We start from the raw sequence: 22382 nt of genomic DNA, 5'->3' as shown, positions 1-22382 counted from the left end.
AGTAAATTTTTGTTTTACCATGCAATCTTATTTGTAATTTTCATTGTTACATGGCATATGTGATGTTGTTCAGATGACTGTATCTAATACTTCTCTTCAATTTGGAATATTTACATGCAAAATTAGTGGCTGAATGCAAGTGTATTATAACTCAAGATGCACGCACACTGCATTCAAAATCTTATGACTAATATGTTAAACATTCCCAGAATATTTAAACTAAAAAAAAAAAGGCCAGCTAGCTTTCCTCAACATGTTAGTTGAGAGAAGAGCAAGTAGGCCCCTGGGTCAAAGTACCTTGACCCATCATCATCCATCACAAAGAAATTCTGTGCGAAAGACTCTGGGCCATAGAGCTCAAACGCAGTCAGAAAACGAGAGCCTCAGTAAATAATTACAGTGCCTATGAGTAGCATTCCCAAGGAATGGGTACTCAGATTGACAAATTGAGCAGACGTTGCAACCACAATCAATAATGCCTGAGGAAGTATTTGGTATCTAACACTGAGAAAGAAAAAGAAATGCTTATCTACATTCTGCTGTCCCAAATTCTGCATGCAGGTCACATAACCAGTGTAGAGCAATGGCCCTAGACAGGCCAATCAGGCCCAACTGACAACCATGTCATCCTCTGCCAATTACATCACTGGACGTGGTGCGGAGGAGCAAGTGGGCAGCACATTGCTCTCGTAGTCATTGTCCTGACCTCGGAACTGCCACTAACTGGTCAAGTAGCTCCTCAGCTGGCCTCATGAGGCTGAGCACACACCATAAGCCAGTCTAGGGGGCCACCAAAAATTTTTACTGCCATTTCTAAGTTTTTCCTCATTTACATGTTCATCTGTGATGTTCAAGTATAGCTCATTCTGGTCTACAATCCAGGTAAGAGCACTACTTCAGGACAGGGCCTAGTGAAAATCAGAAATTGAACTTGGTTATAAACAGTGGTGTGACACCAACAACTGGTTGGAGCCCAGATAATGAGTATGCATAATGAAACACCTCAGAACAGCTAAAGTGTTCGTCAAAATACTGCGCACAAACAAAAAACAACTCAGTTGAACAGGTAGCAGCACACCATTGATCAATAATGCCAAGAAAACGTGAGAATCAGATTGTGCCTATACTTTGCCTATCATTGGGCACATTTTATAATGAAATAGTTATTTAAATCATTTCAATTAAATACAAAATTTAGTTTTAATTTTTAGGAATATGTAACTGAGGAAAAAAAAATTGTTAATGCAGCACCTTTTTTCCATGTTATAAATACATGAACCTTCTCAATGTATGCTTCACAAGGGCATCTGAAGTGTGTATGAGCTGATGTCCCATAAAAGTGACATGCTGAAGGAGAACATGCTAGGCATAGCTTTCTGCTGAATATTTAATGGGTGATGAAAAGATGCTACAGATACAAGTGGGGAACCATACTTGTAATGACACACGACAAACAGTTAAATTCAATTCCATCTCAACTTCAGACGGATAGTTATTCAGGTAATTCAGCCCCCTTACTGGTGAACAAATAGCTAATCATTTAATAAATTGTCAGTTCCAAAATCTTATAATGGGATTCAAGATATTAAAAGAATGCAAAACTTCAGTTCATCAAGGTTTTTTCAGTTGCTTGTGCAGTAATCCAAACACAAATAATTCAAACATAGTAAAGTTTGTTAATCGACATCATACTTAATACATCAATACAGTTTACATTTCTGAATGTACAGTCTCCTCATTTCATTATTCATCTAGAACTCATCATGGAAAGATCGAGCTGTATCGACCATCTTGCTGTTGAGGAAGGGTCCTGCATGAGCCAGTACTTCCATTAGACTCACAGCGCCATCTGCATCTGTGTCAGCAAGCTGAAGCAACTGCGAAGCTTCCTGACGTGCGTGTCGTGGATTTCGTGGGTCCATGTACATCTGAAAGTGAAAGATATTACGCACAACTCAAAGTCATGCCACTCAAGTTAACTCTTTATCACCCATTGTGATGTGAGTGCCCATGATACGCTATCAGGGAACTAGTGGACATCGCTGCATTAATATTGCTATGTATATACTTTCCACTGGTAAAGGAAACCTTGCTAAAAGTTTGCAGAATTCTTACAGTTACAGACTGCGCGTGCAAACAGTGCTATCTTTGAGTTTCATTGTTAACCCTATGCTCTGTATTGTCTCATCAAATTAGTTCATGCCTGGAAATAAGCAACCCAATGAACAGATTTGCAAACTGGGCTAATGTCACACCTTCTTGGACAATTCCTGTCAATGATTTGCACATGCTTATTAATGTTTGATGCACCACAAACAGTGCCTGTATTGAGCACCTGTAGTGTGAGTTCCAAACTTGAAAAGATGCTTTAGCCACCGGTCAATGTCTATTTTCGACATATACACTATCACTCTCTCACTCTCTCTCTGCTTCTAAGACATTATTTAAAATAAACATAATGCATTTCACCCTCCCCCCCTCCTCCAAAAAAAAGGGGGGGGGGGGGGAAGATATGGTAGTCAAAGGATTAGGACAATAGCTTTACTCATGGACAAGATAGGGATCTGGGAACATTTCTCACACCAGCATAAAATATTCTAGTCATTGTTGTCACGTCAAATTAGAGCAATAATTCAATCTTTCAATGATAGCCTCACAAATATTCATTAAATTATATTTGATGAAGTAAAAATCTTGACCCACATATCCACTTTTTGATATTCTGTCACCAAAGAGGCCACTGAGATCAAGTTGCACAACAACTTTCACTGGGACAGTGGAAATATTCTTAGTCTTGCATGGAGTGTTGAGAGACTGCAGAGAGATTCAGAGACTTGTTTGTGTTTCAATGGCACCAACAGCATCACAGACAATAACAAACACAAACTTTGGCAACATGAGGGCAGAAAGCTACTTCTGATGAAGAAGCACAATTTTTTATTTTATTTTGATGCTGCAAGAGAATGGAGAATAATTCAAACAGGATTGTGGTGTCACACACTTATAAGATGAAGTGGAACAACCTAACACATTTTAAAACCAGTCTTCTCCAGTGATTACATTTTCCACAGTTACAGTGAAAATGCTCATACATCAATTGTGTGGATTTGTCTGATTACCTACACATCTTTTACAACTGAAATTTGTTGTCTTTATTCCCCAAATATGTTTTATAATCACATCAGATATCTTCAGTGGCAGCATGCAATGAACAGAAAATAGTAATCTAAGTTATGAAAACCATATTTACACATTTATGTCATTACTACCTTTGCGTAGCAGTCTGGTCCCTTTAATCCCACAAACCAACTACCTTTGAAACAGTCACTAGCAACAAAATGTGGGTACACTTCATTTAAGCTGTTTTGTATATGCATATTTATTATTAATGCATGCAACTTACTCTGATGAACAAATTCACAAAATCTCAGTTGGGGAGCCCACTACTGTGTGGCATCGATAGTTTGTATCGACCACAAAACTTAATAACTGTGAACTCTAAGTGCTCTCTCAAGCCTCTGTCTTAACTTCACTTTAGTCACAGCTACAACATATATGGGAATTAAGTTTTCTATATCCCAATTACCGATCCCTTTCCCACAGTGGTGACCCCGCAGTTTGTTCATGTTTTGAGTCTTCTGTGACAATGTTTATGCAACAGGTTATATGCACTACGCAATGACCACGCCAAACAATGCCTTGTTCGAAGATGTGGAAGCACAACTCCGCTCACTTAGTTTCGTCGTTTCTTCACCAATGGCATATTCATCATTTACCAACGCCATGTGCTAACCTCATTCGTTTTCAACTGTTGACAACTACTCCGTTAGAGCGAACAATGGACTCAGGCTTTGCGTCACTGGATTATGCACATCCGACAGTGAAATGTGAACTGAACAATATTTTGAATTGCATCTCTTCAAATCGAGTGTTTCACGAACCAAGTGATCTCCATTCTCCACCTGTTTAGCCACCCACTGGCATGCTACATCGGTTACTGTTATGCCATGTGCAACGCCACCATTACTACAAACCATGCCGGAACCGTTCCGTGCTCATGGTGTTCCAGTTGTGTCTAATTTACATGCACAATTCAGTGTTTCGCGCAACATCGACCCCTTACTTCGCCTCAGTGTCCCGCCACATGAACTACAGGCATGTTATGCAATCAGATAGTTTCCACACAGGTGGCATTTTCAGCCGTGACCCAGCAGCCTTTGCGGCCCCACGTGTGAAGCCAGTGCTGCTCTCGGGCGCGCCAGTTGTCCAGTGCAAGGTTAACAGCGGACAGTTGCCGCCCGTTTCGCTTTGCTCGACGCTGCGCACGCACCCACCCCCTCCACACAAGCACACTCCACGGTCCCGTAAGAGACTTGCGACTTCTGTGCTGTCTTTCCCCACTTGCGCTAACGGCTACGCCTCATTGAGCCCTACTCGTCCAATGACTCAGCACCAGGACGTTAACCAATCTCATGTGCAGTTCTCAGTTTCTTCCATCACTGATGGAACAAGAAACAAGACAGCTACCACTGCCGGCCCTCCTATTAGGCATAAAGTCAGATGCCTCAACCCTATCAAGTTGCGCGTGGCCTGGCAGCAGATTAATGAACTTTTGGCGGCAGGTGTTCTGCAACCCTCAGACAGCAACTGGTCTTCACCAATCCACCTCGTCCCCAAACACGATGGATCTTTTCGAATGTGCGAGATTACAGACGCTTAAACTCTCATACCGTCATGGACAATTACTCAGTGCCGAACATCAATGACTTCACTCATATGTTATTGGGCGCCACAATTTTCAGTGTTATTGACTGTAAATGTGCCTACCACCAGATTCCCGTGGCGGCGGAAGACATTCCTAAGATGGCTATTATCAGGTTGCTCAGTTTATTCCAATACCACTTCGTGCCGTTCAGCCTAAAGAATGCGGCACAAATGTGCGAACATTTTATTGACTCTATCTTGTGACAGTTCGAGTTTTGCTTTGCTTATCTGGACGACATAATCATTTTCAGAAGCTCAGCGGAGGAACATGAAAATCATCTGTCTACGGTCCTCCAGACCTTGAACTCAGTGGTGTCGAGGTCAACAAAGACAAGTTTCACTTGCGCCAGGCATCAGTCTCCCTCCTAGGTTACACCATCTCCGCTGCAGAATACAGCCTCCCAAATCTCATGTGCAGGCTATCACGTCTCTGCCGCCCCTGGCTACTTACAAAGAGCTAGGCCATTTCCTCAGCACCATCAATTACTATCGTCGCTATCTGCCTTCCGCCACCACTGTTCAGGCATCCCTGACAGATGCACTATCAGGCACAAAAACTTCTGGTATCAAATCCGTCTCTTGGACTGCTCCGATGCAAGAGGGCTTCAAGGCTCTGCAAACTTATGTAGCTCACACTGTTATACTCGCCCATCCAAACCCCACGGCCGAGTTATTCATCACTACGGATGCCAGCGACATCACGGTGGGGGCAGTGTTGCAACAATGCAAGGGTGACGCAGTTTCTCCCCTTCATTTCTTCTCCAAGAAACTATCTACGGCTCAGAGAAAATATTCTGCATTCGATAGAGGGATCCTTGCTGTCTACGAGGCAATCAAACATTTAAGGAGGGACGTTTATTTTTCATCCAAACTGATCACAAACCACTGGGAGAAGTGGTCTGCAACACAACCCATCTGACAACCCACCCCCTCGACGTTACCACCACTTTGACCTGGTATCCTTCCATTACATCAAGGGTGCAGATAACATTGCTGCGAATTTCTTCTTGTGGATTGGTGCTTTTTCCTGCATCGTTGATCTTTCTGATCTGACCTCCCTCCAAGCTTCTGATGAAGATTCTCAGGCTCTACTATGAGACCCACAACCGTCACTTGTTTTCACAATGGCTAAATTTCCTGGCATTTCTGACGAGGTGTGGTGTGATTCTTCGACCAGCCGCACCCAGGCTGCACTGACAAGTTTTCAACACCCGGCATAACCTAGCCCAATCAGGCATTTGTGCCACCACACATCTTATGTCAGAACATTTTGTTTGGAAGAATATCAAACGGGACTGTCAAACCTGGGCCTGCAGCTGCATTGCTTGTCAGTGCAACAAGATCAGCCGCCACACCTCCTTGCCTCTGGGCAAGTCTGATCGGGCCTCTTCCTCCTTTGGAGGGCCATATATATATCTTATCAACTATCGACCATTTGTCTCGCTCAGTCAAGGCTGTCCTTCTCCCTAACATTACTGCCGAGACGGTAGCCAAGGCTTTCATTGGCTCGTGGGTCACTCGTTTAGGGTGCCTGACCACTATCACCACCTACCCGACCACTATCATCACCGATCAGGGTCAACAGCTCGAATCCTCCCTTTTCATCATCCTCTGCAATATCTGTGATATTAAAAAAATACACACTACCACCTATCACCACAAAGCAATCGGTTGGTGGAGAGATGGCTCCGCACCCTCAAGACAGCCCTTTGATGCCATGATTGTCTCCGGTCAGGAGCTCTCCCGTGGGTGCTACTTGGTCTATGCTCGACCTATAAACCTGTCCTACAGGGGACTACTTCCAAATTTGTTTTCGGCGAGAATCCAGTCCTACTGGGGGAACTTATTCTTCCCCAGGTTAGCAAGGATCGTCGCCCCCTTGCCAGATTTCATTTGCCAGATGTGCACGCATTTTCAACAAACGCGTTTGCACCCACTGATCAGTTACTCACTGCTCGACACTCATTTTCCCACCGCATTCTCCGACTGCTCCCACATCATGCTGTGTGATGATGCGGTTAGGCAGCCTCTTCAACCTCCTTATCTTGGCCCTGCAGCGGGGGGGACACGACTTTTGATATCATGATTAAAGACCACACACAGACAGTTTCTCTGCATCGCCTGAAGCCGGCTTTCATCAACCTAATGGTCTCACACTGCCGCAGTCAGACTCTGCAGACGACCCATCCTTGATTGAGAATAAAGATGTGCTCCCATCAACCTCCCACACACCTCTTCCACTGAAGACTGTTCGCCACCATTTGCTGGTTTCCCGACCTCACCCTGTTTCACCCTGCGCAGGTTTCGCGCCCTCACCTCCAACATCGGAGACACACACACCTACTATCAGTTTGTCCTGCACCGAGTGAATGACATTTCTATAGTGACATTCAACAACCAAGTGCTCATTCTTTTGGCAGATACCTAGGTCCCGCCTTCGGACAGTCCCTTACACATCAACATTGAACACCACCTCACACTCCTGAGTGAGTGTGACTGAGCATCTCTATGTGCTTCCATTTCGACGGATGGCTCAATCCACTTAAGGGCCACACAGTCCTCCACCACGCCGTGGACCACCCCATCCGCTTACTCCCAGGCCGGCTGCTGTCTCATCCACCCACGGTGGCTGACAGACTACGAAGTGGACCTGCCTCTCACCACTCCATCTGCATAACCCACTTTGTTCAAGAGGGAAGTACCTGTGGTGTACATGCCTACACGCACAATTTCCACTGACGTCGAAGCCCGCACGCCCTCACCCTTAGACATCTGTAGTACTCCGTACAGTGAGGGCGGAGAGGGTGGGGATGGGGGGGTTCTGTGTGGCGTCAATAGTCCGTATCGACCACGAAACTTAATATCTGTGAACTCTAAGTGCTCTGTTGAGCCTCCATCTTAACTTTGCTTCAGTCAGTTCTTTGTTATACTTCATTCTGTATGGACGCAATGTCAAGTGTAAATATACACGAGCTATGACATATATGGGAATTAAGTTTTCTATATCCCGATTACCGATCCTGTTCCCACAACTGAATTCAGGAGAGGCGCAAGTCTCATTGCAGCTGAAGAAAAAAAGAAAAAAAAATTCTCCAACCCCAAACAATAACAGTCTCCAACTCCTTAGTTTTGGAAACAGTTGGGTTGAGTGGAAGGAGGAGGGAGTGAAGTGCAGGTCACTCAGAACCACAGTTACAAGGAAGTCACCTTGTCTGTAAGGCGAATGTCGGTCTTTCTTAAAGCTGAGTGACCTACAGCTCCTTCCAGCTTCCCCCAGTATTTTCCTATCGTCCATCCTGAGGAAGGCACTTAGGTTTCCAAAAAGTAGGAATACTGTTATATTTTATTTTTGTTTGTTTCTACTAGCTGTAATGGAAGCTGCATTTCCTTAAAAAAAGTACCAACCAGTTCACCTTGCTTTTTGTGAACTTCTAAATTTTCATTCTTATACTTTTTCTCTATTAATTAACAGCTGTGTATATCAATGCTACGTCTATGGAAGAACCCAATTCCATTCCACTAGGGATTTTCATTGTGTGTGACAGGTTGTCCAGTTTTGGTGTTTTGTAACTCATCTCTTTCTCACTGTCATGCAATGGGAGAATTTACTATGTGATATTTTGTAGCGGGGAAAGAAATATGACAAGACTGTGGTGCAACATGAATGCTCCCACTCCAGGTATCGAGCTGAGTAACATTACAGCTATGTCTCATATATTGACATTAATTTGCTAGTTCTTTCCTTTCTTGTTGATAGATTCTACTGACGCTAATTAGCAAAAAAATTGTAATTTCATCAATGGAAATACAATATTTATTTATCTTGAAATTCAGAAATATTGTAGTATATACACAATCCTTCATTTTCTCTTTTATAGCTTGTGTATGTGGTAGTCTGTTTTGATAGGGTTAGTATGTACATCTTGTTGATGATGCAGAAATTATTTCTCACAAGCTCTCATTAACTTCAGTATGAGTAGTGTTTGTGTTTCTCACACAAACACTACTCATACTGAAGTTAATGAGAGCTTGTGAGTACGCAAACTTGTGCATCAATTGCACATAATCTCACAATGTATGAACTGTGTTTCACAGTTATGAGATCACAGTTGCTGCACTTTAACTGTTAGGATATGAAATGTGGCTTCTGTAAGTTGTGACAATGCATTGCTTAGGCTTTCTGGTCATGACAATCAAAGTTTAAAGTGGTCCCGTAAAGTGTGTTCGGCCACATTTAACATTGGCACAAGTGTAGGGGTTGCCATCCTGGAATTAATTATTTCTGAAAGCATTGTGTTGTACAATGTTTACTTAATTGAATCATCATAAAAAGGAGAGGTGTAATTACCAATAAGATGACTCTAGTGTAACCTCACAACTGGTGATGCTCATGTTGGGCTATGACTTCATTGCAGTCTTAAGAGGCGGCTGTTGCAGCAGAACTACAGTCAGTGCTGAGTGTGCAGCATTCCAGCACAATGGCGTTTCTTTTTGGTAAAAGGTGTGACTTGCTGGAAAGAGGCCAAGTGCTATATTTGACACTGAATACTAACAGGGACAATCCATCAGGAGTGTAGGAGATATCAATATGCCTGAACAATCCAAGCATAAATGTTGATTCTGAACACAAAAATAGGAATTTTATTAAGCTAGATTAACTCAAATAGTTAGAATAATGACCTTAGGGAACTGGTCACCAGCTCAATAATGGAAGCTACACTAACAATTAGACATAGAGTAGTAATGGTGGGACTAAGTCAACTGCTTGCATACATCAAGGCAATGAATAATTATGATGGTCTTAAACAACAAACCTCTGACGTTACTAATAATGTGGAGAATCCAGGTTGAAATATCAGCAATATTATTAAATAGACAGGATGCTAATCACCTCAAAGATGACATGTTGAATTGCAGAGAGACGCAATGAAAAGACTGTTACAAATTAGCTTACGGCCAAAGCCTTCTTCAGAAGAAAGAGAAATGCACACACATTCGCATAAGCAAGCGCACACACACACACACACACACACACACACACACACACACACACAACTGATACCTCTGGCCATTTTGGCCAGTCTGTTCACCAAGCCAAGAAGCCTGCGGCTGAAAAAGAGATTCAGAGTATGCTGGCTATGGGAACCATCCAGCTATCAGATAGTGAGTACTGTAGTCCTATACATGCAGTAACAAAGCAAGATGGTACTGTCAGGTTTATATTGGATGCCAGAGCAATCAACAGGATAATTCTTCTGAAAAAGAGATCAACCTGAAAATTTAAAAGTGCTATTACAGTGATTTAATGCTGTCAAATATTTAATCAATTATGATCTCACTAGCAGTTAGTGGCAACTTTTATTGCAATCAGAGAGCTGAAAGTACACTGCATTTCTACACAAAGGGGAGCTATCAATTTAAGAGGACCCCATTTGGTTTAAATGTATTTTCTGCTACTTTTATACGGTATTGGTCAAGTAATAGGACCAGAACTACTTAAGACCGTTCTTATATATGTGGATGATGTTTTAATTGGATCAGCATCACGGGAGGAACATGAATGTCTTGGCAACTCTGATAGTGTCCCCAGTGCGCTTAAGAGAGCTAGAGTTACAGTAAACTTGGTGAAATCAGAGTTTGGAAAGAAACAAATAAGACTTCTCAGGCATGTGATCATGCAAGAAGAGACTGAACCCAACCCACAGAAGATGAAGACAATTGAGAACTATCCTGTACCAAGCTATATAAAACAATTTATAGCATATCTGAGATTTGCCAGATTGTATCATCACTTCTTCACTGGACACAGCCTTCTGTTACCTCTTTTATTGAACCTACTGTAGAAAGACGCAGTATGGACTTTGGGAGAGGAGCAGCAGAAGGCTTTTGAAGGTATTCCTTCAGACTTGTTATCTGCATAATTCTAAACCACCCAGATTTGGCACAACTATTTTTCCTAGACTCAAAAGTAATGAACATGGCTTCAGATCCCATCTGTTTCAAGGGTATGAGGTCAATAGTCAAAATGAGCACTGTAAAATTGCATTCACCAGCAAAGCACTAGCTACGGGGAAAGAAAATACACCATTACTGAAAGACAAGCATTGGTGATCATGTGGGGTTTGAATAAGTTCAGATTTATTTGCTTGGAAGATACATCACTGTGAACACTGGCCATAAAGCATCATAATTTTTAATGAAACGTAAACTGACGCACAATCACCTGACAAGTTGGGCACTTGTCCTTCAGCAATACAACTTTGGAATTGAATACAAACATTCCACGTGGGAAAAATATATCTAAAAACAAAGATGATGTAACGTACCAAACGAAAGCGTTGGTATGTTGACAGACACACAAACAAACAAACACAAACACACACACAAAATTCAAGCTTTCGCAACCCACGGTTGCTTCATCAGGAAAGAGGGAAGGAGAGGGAAAGACGAAAGAATGTGGGTTTTAAGGGAGAGAGTAAGGAGTCATTCCAATCCCGGGAGTGGAAAGACTTACCTTAGGGGGAAAAAAGGACAGGTATACACACGCGCGCGCACGCGCACGCGCACGCACACACACACACACACACACACACACACACACACACACACACACACACATATCCATCCTCACATATACAGACAGAAGCAGACATTCGTGTGTGTGTGTGCGCGCGCGCGCGTGCGCGAGTGTATACCTGTCCTTTTTTCCCCCTAAGGTAAGTCTTTCAACTCCCGGGATTGGAATGACTCCTTACCCTCTCCCTTAAAACCCACATCCTTTCGTCTTTCCCTCTCCTTCCCTCTTTCCTGATGAAGCAACCGTGGGTTGCGAAAGCTTGAATTGTGTGTGTGTGTGTGTGTGTGTGTGTGTGTGTGTGTGTGTGTGTGTCAACATACCAACGCTTCCATTTAGTTAGTTACATCATCTTTGATATGTGTGTGTGTGTTTTCTTGGTTACCTGAAAATGTGGGAGAAGTGAATACAATCCAAGCAATGGTGAAGGAAATTTGTAAGAACTAGACAAAGGTCTTAACAGATAAGAAAGACATCAAGAAGCTGCTGAGGAATATTAGAGTCAAACAGCATGCAGATGAGATCTTGAAGATGACCAGAGACAAATATAACAAGCCCTTGGAAGTGAGGACCTGCATTTATTACTGTAAACATCAGGATGTGTTGTATCAGAGGGTGCATGCAAATTCAATCCCTGGAAATTGTGTGTACCTAGATATGTGGTGGATACATTGATTAAATATATACATGTCAGCTATGTGTCTTTTGGATCCAGGAAATGTATAATGAAGTTGTAGGAACACACACTTTTTAATAACATGGCTTCTAGGCCATGTGCAGTGTTGAAAACATGCGATCTTTGTCAGAAAACGAAATTTCCTACTACACAATACAAGGGCTTTATATGTTATGTGATACCTGATAAACCAGAAACATTGGAAGCCTTAGACCCTTTCAGCCCCCTACTAAAAGCAAAAGTAAACTTTTCACAAGTATTAGTAGTTTTACAGGCTTTATCAAAATACATCAAAGTTCTACTCTTTAAAGGAAGTCACCAGTAAGATAATGATCACAAAATTAACAGAGGATTATTTCATACATACTATTAAGCTTTACAGTTTTGATCACATGAATGAGAAATATTAAACTCTTTTATAAAGACAAGCGATACAATGGGTAATGAAAATGATATTTCACACGTCCAAGAACTTCCTTCATGACTGTAGAACTTTATCTCCATCTAAATAAACTGGTTCGGGAAGCTACAGAGAGTTCACTAAAGAAGGTGTTGTTCCATATATATTGTTTTTACATGTGGAGCATGCCACATGTTAAAACAGTACTCTTATTTCCACTATCTCCTTCCAAACCCACTTGCACAACACAGTACCTTTGTCTGTTCAAAAAGAAACGTATGTCCTTTGTTGATGCTGTGCTTTGCCACTGCAGATTTGTCGGTTTGGTTGAGGTGAATGCTCCTAACATGTTCTACACATTGCTTCGAGAAGCAAGTCTGGCTGATGTTCTGTCTGGCACACTTGAAACGGAAGCTACAGACACCAGGTGAGGTGTCCGTACCTTTCATTTGGTCTTTGACTCAAGTGTATTCTTGATTTTAATCATTCGGATATGGTTTTTATGGAGTAGTTCTCTTTTATCTTGGCTGTCGGCAACTGTGCGTACAGAAGGAATGCCTGGCACTTGGTTTTTACGTCTGGATTGTTTTCCTCCTTCTTCTAACTTGGCTGGAAAATGTGTCTTATTGCATTTTTGAGTAGCCATTCTTGTGAAGGGTTTTGCACAGGTAATGTAGCTCTGTAGGCAGACTTTCCTTATCATGTATGACTCATACTCTGTGTACCTGGATGGTGAGCACAGATTTACATTGGACTGCATGGTGGCAACCATTGGTGTTTAGGTACAGGTCCCTAGGTGTCTTCTTCCTGCAGATGGAAAATCTCTACAGTCATTAGGATTCTTCTGTACTAAATGTCATCCATCTCCATGCTGAACCTGACATTGTTGTGTATGTTTTTATGGTAGTACAGGAATTCTTCTAGGTTTTCTTCACCACATGGCCACATCAATAATTTGTCATCCAGATGTCCGTAGAACACCTGAATCCAACGTCAGGTTCGCCATGAAGGTGGAAGTAAATGAATGGCACAGTGGGACAGTCTGTCTATGTAAAGAAGATGTACATGGACCTGATGACATATATTGGGACAGTATGTCTATGGAATGGACATGTACATGGATCTGTATCTAACCTCCAACAGCATCCACCATGCAGTACAACAGATATGTGCTCACCACCTGGCACAAAGAACGCCAGCCATATGCACTACGAGAAGTCTGCCTACCAAATTCCAGAATCTGTGCAAAACTTTTTGCAAGAAAGGCTACTTAGAGATTCAAGTAAGTTGCTCTCTTCAGCCACAAAAGAAGAAGAAAGAAGACAACCCAGAAGAAGAAACCAAGCACCCATATTAGTATATGATGTCCAGGGGCGGCAATGCAGGCACTGACTCTGGCGCCCTGTCAATCGTACAAATGCGAATAGTGTCCTGGGATAAGTTATGCCATACTTGCTCACTCTGTTCACGGAGTTCTGTAAGAGTTATTGGTTGATGAGTTGCACAAGTCACTTCTCATCTCATGATATCCCACACATGCTCGATTGGAGACATGTCCAGTGATAGATATGGGCAATGAAGTAACTTTATGTCTTGCAGAGCATGCTGAGTTTCACAGGCATTGTGTGGGTGAGCATTATTCTGTTGGGACAACGCATCACCTTCCTGTTGCAAGAATGAAAAAAGAAAAGGGTCTAACAATATTTGGCACGTACCACATGCTGGTTAGAATACCCTCTAGAAGTACAAAAGATTAACAAGAGATGCAGCTTATCACATGCCAGAATAAAGGCATGGGGCGAGGCCAGTGTGTCTTGGACAAATGCACTCTACAAGATAGTGCTCACCAGGTCTATGTCATATGCACAAACATACATCTCCAGCCTACAGGTAGAATCTGCTTTCATAACTAAAGACCACAGAGCACCATCCCATCTTCCAGTGATTCTCTGATAGGACCAGACAAGCTATGCACATCGATGCTGTGGCATGAGTAGAAGACGGACTGAAGGTGTGAATACACATAGTCCCACTTCTAATAACTGGCTCGCAACAGTTTGTGCTGACGTGTCTTGGTTCACAAGCCCTCTTATCAGTGCTGTAGTAGCTGTAAGATCTACTACTGCTGCCCTTACAACACGACGATCCTGGTGGGTGTCTGTACTGTGTGGATGTCCAGAACATCATTTACAGGTGTCAGAATGTTCACATGACCACAGGTACCAGCATTGTTGTGGAATAGATGCAGCACACCCAACTTGTGTGGCAATTTTCCAGAAGTACCATCCTGCCACTCACAAGGCCACAATTTGACCCCTTTCAAACTTGCTAAGTTGGCTGTAGGCAGCACTGAGTGCACCTCCATGGCACAGTTGCCAGCTTGCTTCATATACTTGCACCACACTGAGATTTCTGGCTGTGAGCATTCCCTATTAAAGGGTAGATGCAGAGGGTGCTCTGGTAGCTATGCCACAACGTTGTCTGTAGGCAATGTTGAGACCATTACCAGTACAGATACTATTCCCCAGGTGGCATATGCCGTCATCAGATCAAAATCGACATCATCTTTGTAATAGTCTCCTAGTCCCACTCTTCCTCCCTTCGCCCCACTTTCTTCCCGCCCTGCAGTGTACATCAGGATCATTCTGATGTGACAGCAGTGGAGGCAGCACATGTAACAGACAAGCAGCATTAGGCCTTGACACCTAGAGACCCCTCGACCCAGTCAGGAGAGGGTGGGGAGAACTACCGGCTGTGATATCTCTTATATCTCTTCCAGAGGCAAGCAGTTGGCTCACTCACTGGGCCCTTGATGTAGGAGTCTGAGTTCCAGTGGCTATAAAGTAATGAACTGCGCAGGAATCTGACACTTTGCCAGAATATGATAAATAGAAAACTTGGTGAAACACTGTGAGAACACAACCTGATGACTCAGCTGATAATGTGAGAAGATTTCGCAAATATTATCCAGCTTACAAAGCTATTAGTTTTAATTAACAGTAAATAATTTTGATACTGTACATGACTTTGAATCAGAATAAAACATAAATTTTCCCACAAGATTTTCTCCTCCTTATAGATAAAATCCTTACTGATAAAATTAACCTGAGTATCAAAATTTGTATTTTTCCACAGCATTTCTGACTATAAATAATCTGAATAAATGTGTTCAACATAAAAATTATCAGCATCATCTCATGCCTTACTTATGAGCTAGAACTGTTTGTAAACTTCAGAATTAATGTTATTATCTCCTTTTATGCTCTTAAATAATCAGCTAAGTTTTAGTCTTAACTATTTCAAATCCTGTGTGGGTTCTCCGCACAGAAAGCATTCTTGAACTGTCACCGTGTCACAAGTTTGTGCCTTACTGTGCAATAGCATTGCTCCATTCACCAGCAAAGAGATTGTGTTCAATTATTTCTTGAATACTTCAGAACAGATGTTTGATGAAATGGGTAGAGGTGATTCACTTATTCCTATAAGCTCTCTTGAAATTCAGAGTTGTTCAGTGAAGTAAACAGTTTCGAACAATGGTAAATCCATGATGGAATGTAACAATGCCAGAGAAGGAAAGCTGCTACTCACTATATGGTGGAGATGCTGAGTCACGATAGGCACAACAAAAAGATTCACACAATTATAGCTTTCGGCCATTAAGGCCTTTGTCATCAGTAGACACACATACATACACAGTAAACAGTTTTCCATTCTGGGGATCCATATAGGCAGATTTCCAGTGATCACAAGGGTGGAGGTCCTCACACTGTATAGTATCTGTAAAGAATTTCAGGGCAGAACAGAGGAAGGCAGATAGCAGAGGACAACCTCCTTTGTTTGTCAAAATATGGCATTTCCCAAGTTCTAACAATTTACTAATATAACAAAGGCTTTCACAGTTGGTGTTAAGTTCTGTTAAAACTTCTGGTCTGGGTGGCTGTAGAAAGCATGTTCCATACAGCAAACTAATTAGTTTGTTCACAGTGACAGCTACTATTATTTTTAACACCATCTGAAGAAACAGATATTGGTGATGATATTACAGCTGTAAGAAATGTATGAAAGTTATTCGTAATTGTGAGTTCTTTCTTACATTATCTGCATTGGGTATGAAGATATTACTTATAGTGGCACAAATTTTCATGTGTCACACATCCTTAATATCTCCATACTTAATGCAGCTAAAGTCAGAAAGATTCTGCAATTATGAATGAATTTCAAAATGTTCCAACTATGTTTAGCTAACCAAGAGTTAGTAGTCCTTTTGAAGTTCCAGGATATACAGAGGTTTGCTGAAAAGTAATGCTTCCAAATTTTTTATACGAAAACTCTTGTAGCTTTTTAAATAAAACAAATGTTACAATATTTTGCATCTTTATTCTTCATGTCTACAAATTCACAGCCTACTGCCACTAGAGGGCTCCAAACTGTAGCATATTAACATGGCAGTGTATAATGTAAATATTTCGGTGCATAAGAAACAGCTTGATGTAATAAAATTTCAAGTTCAAAGAGCTCATCCACAAATGGAGAACCCTCCCCTCCAGTATGAAAATGCCAGGCCACACAAGAGCACTGTGACATCTGCAACTATCTGACGCTTTGGGTTCACTGTCATCGATCATCCTCCATACAGGTGCACTCCAATTTTCATGTTTTTCCAAAACTTAAAGAACACCTTTGAGGGCTTCGCATAGATAATGATGAAGCAGTGCAAGCAAAGCTGAAGCTGTTGCTCTGTCAACAAACTCAAACGTTCTACAGAATAATGATGCAGAATGTTAATAATGTCTGTTTTGTTTAAAAACTTTAAGAGTTTTAAGATAAAAGATTTTTAATCATCACTTTCCAACACACACTCATACTAGGTCAATACCGCACAAAATTTTATACACACAAACTGTTGATAGTGGATGACATACATCTTTTACAATTCTACGGAATTCATTTATTTTCTAGATGGACTTAAAAATTGTTTGAACCTCATGCTTGGACAAAACGTTTTTGATGTCATTAGTTATCTCATTAATAAAAGAAAGAAAAACTCTCCCCTTTGTTGCCCATTGTTCCTCATTAAGTCTTGGAATTCTTTCCTTTGCTCATAGCGCTCATTCCACCTCTTGTAGTAGTAACAACTTTTGTTAAAAACCAACTGTAAGCAACTGAGAAGTTCTTGTAAATACACTTGCTCATACACTACTGGCCATTAAAATTGCTACACAAGAAGAAATGTAGATCATAAACGGGTATTCATTGGACAAATATATTATACTAGAACTGACATGTGATTACATTTTCACGCAATTTGGGTGCAGAGATCCTGAGAAATCGGTACCCAGGACAACCACCTCTGGCCATAATAACGGCCTTGACACACCTGAGCATTGAGTCAAACAGAGCTTGGATGGCGTGTACATGTACAGCTGCCCATGCAGCTTCAACACGATACTACAGTTCATCAAGAGTAGTGACTGGCGTATTGTGGCGAGCCAGTTGCTTGGCCACCATTGACAAGATGTTTTCAATTGGTGAGAGATCTGGAGAATGTGATGGCCAGGGCAGCAGTCAAACATTTTCTGCATCCAGAAACGCCCGTACAGGACCTGCAACATGTGGACGTGCATTATCCGGCTGAAATGTGGGGTTTCGCAGGGATCGAATGGAGAGTAGAGCCACGGGTCGTAACACATCTGAAATGTACCGTCCACTGTTCAAAGTGCCGTCAATGCGAACAAGAGGTGATCGAGACGTGTAACCAATGGCACCCCATACCATCACGTTCGGTGATACACCAGTATGGCCATGACGAATATACGTTTCCAATGTACGTTCACTCGGATGTCGGCAAACACGGATGCGACCATCTTGATGCTGTAAACAGAACCTGGATTCATCCGAAAAAATGATGTTTTGCCATTCGTGCACCCAGATTCATCGTCAAGTACACCATCACAGGCACTCCTGTCTGTGATGCAACATGAAGGGTAACCGCAGCCATGGTCTCCGAGCTGATAATCCATGCTGCTACAAACATCATCGAACTGTTCACGCAGATGGTTGTTGTCTTGCAAATGTCCCCATCTGTTGGCTCAGGGATCAAGATATCGCTACATGATCTGTTACAGCCATGCAGATAAGATGCCTGTCATCTCAACTGCTAGTGATACGAGGCCGTTGGGATCGAGAACGGCATTCCGTATTACCCTCCTGAACCCACCAATTCCATATTCTGCTAACAGTCATTGGATCTCGACCAACGCGAGCAGCAATGTCACGATATGATAAACCGCAATCACGACAGGCTGCAATCCGACCTTTATCAAAGTCGAAAATGTAATGGTACGCATTTCTCCTCCTTACACAAGGCATCATAACAACGTTTCACTAGGCAGTGCCGGTCAACTGCTGTTTGTGTATGAGAAATCGGTTGGAAACTTTCCTCATGTCAGCACATTGTAGGTATCGCCACCAGTGTCAACCTTGTGTCAATGCTCTGAAAAGCTAGTCATTTGCATATCAGAGCATCTTTTTCCTGCCAGTTAAATTTCGTGTCTGTAGCACATCATCTTCATAGTGTAGCAATCTTAACAGCCAGTAGTATATATGTTATTTGCTCTGCCCTTCAGGATTTTAATTATGCCTCTTTTCAACTTTTATGTGATGCTTTTCTTCTGTTAACGTTATGGCACAAAGGAAATTAAGCTACCTATTGCTTTCTTTCTCCATAACAAATTGAATTTCACACACACTCACACACACACACACACACACACACACACACACAAACACAAACGCGCACGCGCACGAGCACGCGTTGCTCAAAACCCAGGTTATGAAGCTTCATAACCTGGGTTGTGAGTAACTAAATCCACTTTCCCTTCTTCGCTTTCTTTCCCCGTCTCTCCTCCATGATGAAGGAACATTTATTCCGAAAGCTAGGAACTTAAATTTTCGGTTGTTTTTTGTGTTTCTATCGGCTGTACTGAGCTGAGGTAAGTACTGGCCAGCCCCTCTATCTCTTTGTTAGATCATTAAATATACATGTTCTGGAGGTGTTGCCTAGTGGGTTTTTTATGTTGTGAGTTACAACATAACTGATGACAATTGTGGACATTTTTCATGTTCATTGCATAATCACGGAACCTGCACAATGAGCTACATCACCAGGTCTGCCGATGGGTGTCGTACTGCACCAGGTTCTGCAGCAGCACTTAGAGAAGCAGAAATGTCCTGGCAGATGGATGTGAATGTGCCACCATTCCTGCCTTATGGCATGATGGCATAAAAGAGAGAGGAATATGAGAAGCAACTCCAACAGCACTTTTCTGAATCCAGATAATGGATCCAGCTGTTGCCAAATCATTTTTCCTGTCATGGATCTCACTCAGTAAATACCAGCTTCTGTGCAAACTGGCCCCTATCATAGAATCAGTACACCAGACCTCTGACAAAATGTGTGCTTTGTTAACTACCTACCTTCACTGACACTTAACACGTTATTGCACCCAGTATGGAATTTTACCAGTGTCATAAACAGCCTAATCAATCATACTGCAAACAAGTGGCTGAACTGCAGGGACTCAGTAGAAAATGCTGTTTTATGACTCCCGTAAATAAGGAATCATATGCTGAGGAAATGATAAGAGATATGATATTTCGGGTGGCTCCAGATAACGTGGTGTGTCAGAAAGCTTTACAATTTGAGGAACCTGCTTTGGATTATGTTTTAAAATGGGCCTAAGCTTTCAAAGTTTCCAGGCCACAGCTCCTCAATCAGAATTCTGGGGTGAGGTGGCAGCCATCATGTCAGACCCAGGAGAGGGATCTAAATTTTCCAATACAGCAAATGTGGCAACAGTAGAGCACCACTGCATTTCAGCTCTTCCTTGTAAGCAAAGAAACAAGTCTCGGCCCACAACTGGCACTCATGTTCATTGTACTTGAACAGTTTTGAACATGTCACAGAAGGATGCCTTGACAGATGATAACTGTGCACTGTATGCCAGAAGGAAGGACATCCTGCGACACACTGGACAAAAAACATTCATCTCAACAGAAACTAATGGACATTAATGTGGTTTCAGCAGAGTCTCACTCCAGGGTGGTGTCATCTAAGAAACTGCTCGTAACACTCACTTTGCGTAATAAAGAATTTCAGCTAAATATTGACACTGGTGCCTATGCATCCCCATTAAACACTCAAACATATCTTCAGCTCGGAGCACCATACCTTCATCCCTCAGATCATCACCTGGTGACATATAACAAACAAAACATTCCTCTCAGGGTGCAGATTACAATCACAGTGACATAGAAACATGTTGTACTGCACCTCACCTTTCTTGTGGTTCACACAGATGGAGAGAATCTATTCAGCCTTGAAGTTTTTTTTTAGCTTTCAGATTTGTCATCAATGATTTGTGCCACCTGGATCACAGAGCAAATACCATTTTAGGAACTGAAAACCCTCAGTAAGGGGTTTTCTGACACTTTGTCTGTGTGTCTAGGCAACGCAATAAACTTTATAGAACACATTACATTAAAGGAACAACAGGTGTTCCCTTGCTTCTTCTCTGCACGGTCCATACCCCTCGCACTGCAGCATAGCATCAGGAATAAAGCAGCATGCCATCAGGAATGAACCAGATAGATTGACAGCCTTGAGTTTCATTGAATCCATGTCTGCAAGGGACTGGGTGACACCTCTGAATTCAGTGAAACTGCACCTATGAGGAGATTTTAAGGTTACAGTCAATTCCCAGTCAAGGATCGATACATACCCAATCCAAAACCAGACAAGCTTTTCTCTGCACTCATGGCAGCCCAGTACTTTTTGAAGATCAATCTTTCCAAAGCTCACTTACAACTACTCTGGACAATAAATAACTAAATAATGGAAAGACCTCATTGTCAACACACCGAATGGATTACATCAGTTCAAAGTCTTAGTTTTTGGGGTGCCCAGTGCCCTAGCTATCTTTCAAAAGTTCCTTTAGTAATTGCTGCTGGATGTTCCAGGCTGCATAAATTATATGGATGACACTATGATGACAGAGGCCACAATGGAAGAGGGGGCCACAATGGAAAAAGGAGCTACAATGGAAAAAGGTCCCATAAAGGCATAAGGGGTGGAGGAACGCAAAGAGAATTTGTGAGCCACGCTGTGGCACACGTTGGTGCTCTTTGTACATTTCTGTCCTCTGTTGGAGACCAGACCATATCATTTAGTTGACATGGTTGCAGTTGTTTGTCTTCTTCTCGTGTTGACTGGCACCACTTGGTTTCGCAAGTGTTGCCTGTCCACTAGTGGCAACAGCAGTGGTTATCAATATGTAGTACCTGTGGCCCTATCTTTGGGGTGACATCATGGTTCTTCCAGGTCATGGCAGTAGGCAGTTCAGTTGCGGACTCAGGAGCAGCCAGATCTGTGTAGTGCAAGAATAGGCCAGGACTGCTGGCGGTGCGCATGGACTGCCAGATTGAAGGCCTGTGGTCATGAGCATGCATAACCTCAGCGTAAACTGGATCCTGCAAGTTTTAAGTTGAGTGCATTTGGATTCAAGCACAGAAACCTCCACCACTGTGAGATCTTGTGATTCTCCAGTGACTCAGGTTCGTGTTGCTGCTCGTAGTGTTGCCGAGGTGAAGAGCAGCAAGTGTAGTGCTCGGGGAAAGTGGATCTGATTAGCTTTCCTGGTCTTCTAATTACTATTTATTGCGTTCAATTTGTTCGTATTTGTTAAGTACAACCAATGGTATTTTTCCTGCCTCGGGGCTGCTAACACCCACGTTACCTACCCTAGGGGTTAGTGTATGTAACGGAAGTGTACGTTTCCTCACCTTGCCACTGCTGTCCAGTGAGGCGTGTAGTTTTGACAGCTTTGTAGGTTGGTTGGCGATTCTTCTACTCTGGTGGCAGTGATTCCTTTCTCATTACGGGCGCTCTAAGCACAGTATTCTGTGGGCAG

The 22382-nt window shown here is 42.4% G+C and overlaps 1 protein-coding gene across 3 annotated transcripts in view; it reads right to left on the bottom strand.

Moving 5' to 3' along the window:
- Positions 1 to 1369: 1369 nt before the first annotated feature.
- Positions 1370 to 22382, bottom strand: part of LOC126281505 (45 kDa calcium-binding protein) — a 134127-nt gene continuing 113114 nt past the window's right edge. For all 3 annotated transcript variants that reach the window (XM_049980520.1, XM_049980522.1, XM_049980521.1), the window contains one exon: positions 1370 to 1928. In XM_049980520.1, the coding sequence (XP_049836477.1) occupies positions 1752 to 1928 (177 nt within the window). In that variant the 3' untranslated portion in view covers positions 1370 to 1751. The remainder of the gene's footprint in view (positions 1929 to 22382) is intronic.

This window comes from Schistocerca gregaria, chromosome 7 (genome assembly GCF_023897955.1).
Source record: "Schistocerca gregaria isolate iqSchGreg1 chromosome 7, iqSchGreg1.2, whole genome shotgun sequence".
In the NCBI taxonomy this organism is placed as follows: domain Eukaryota; kingdom Metazoa; phylum Arthropoda; class Insecta; order Orthoptera; family Acrididae; genus Schistocerca; species Schistocerca gregaria.
This window is presented reverse-complemented; position numbering and strand designations above follow the sequence as displayed.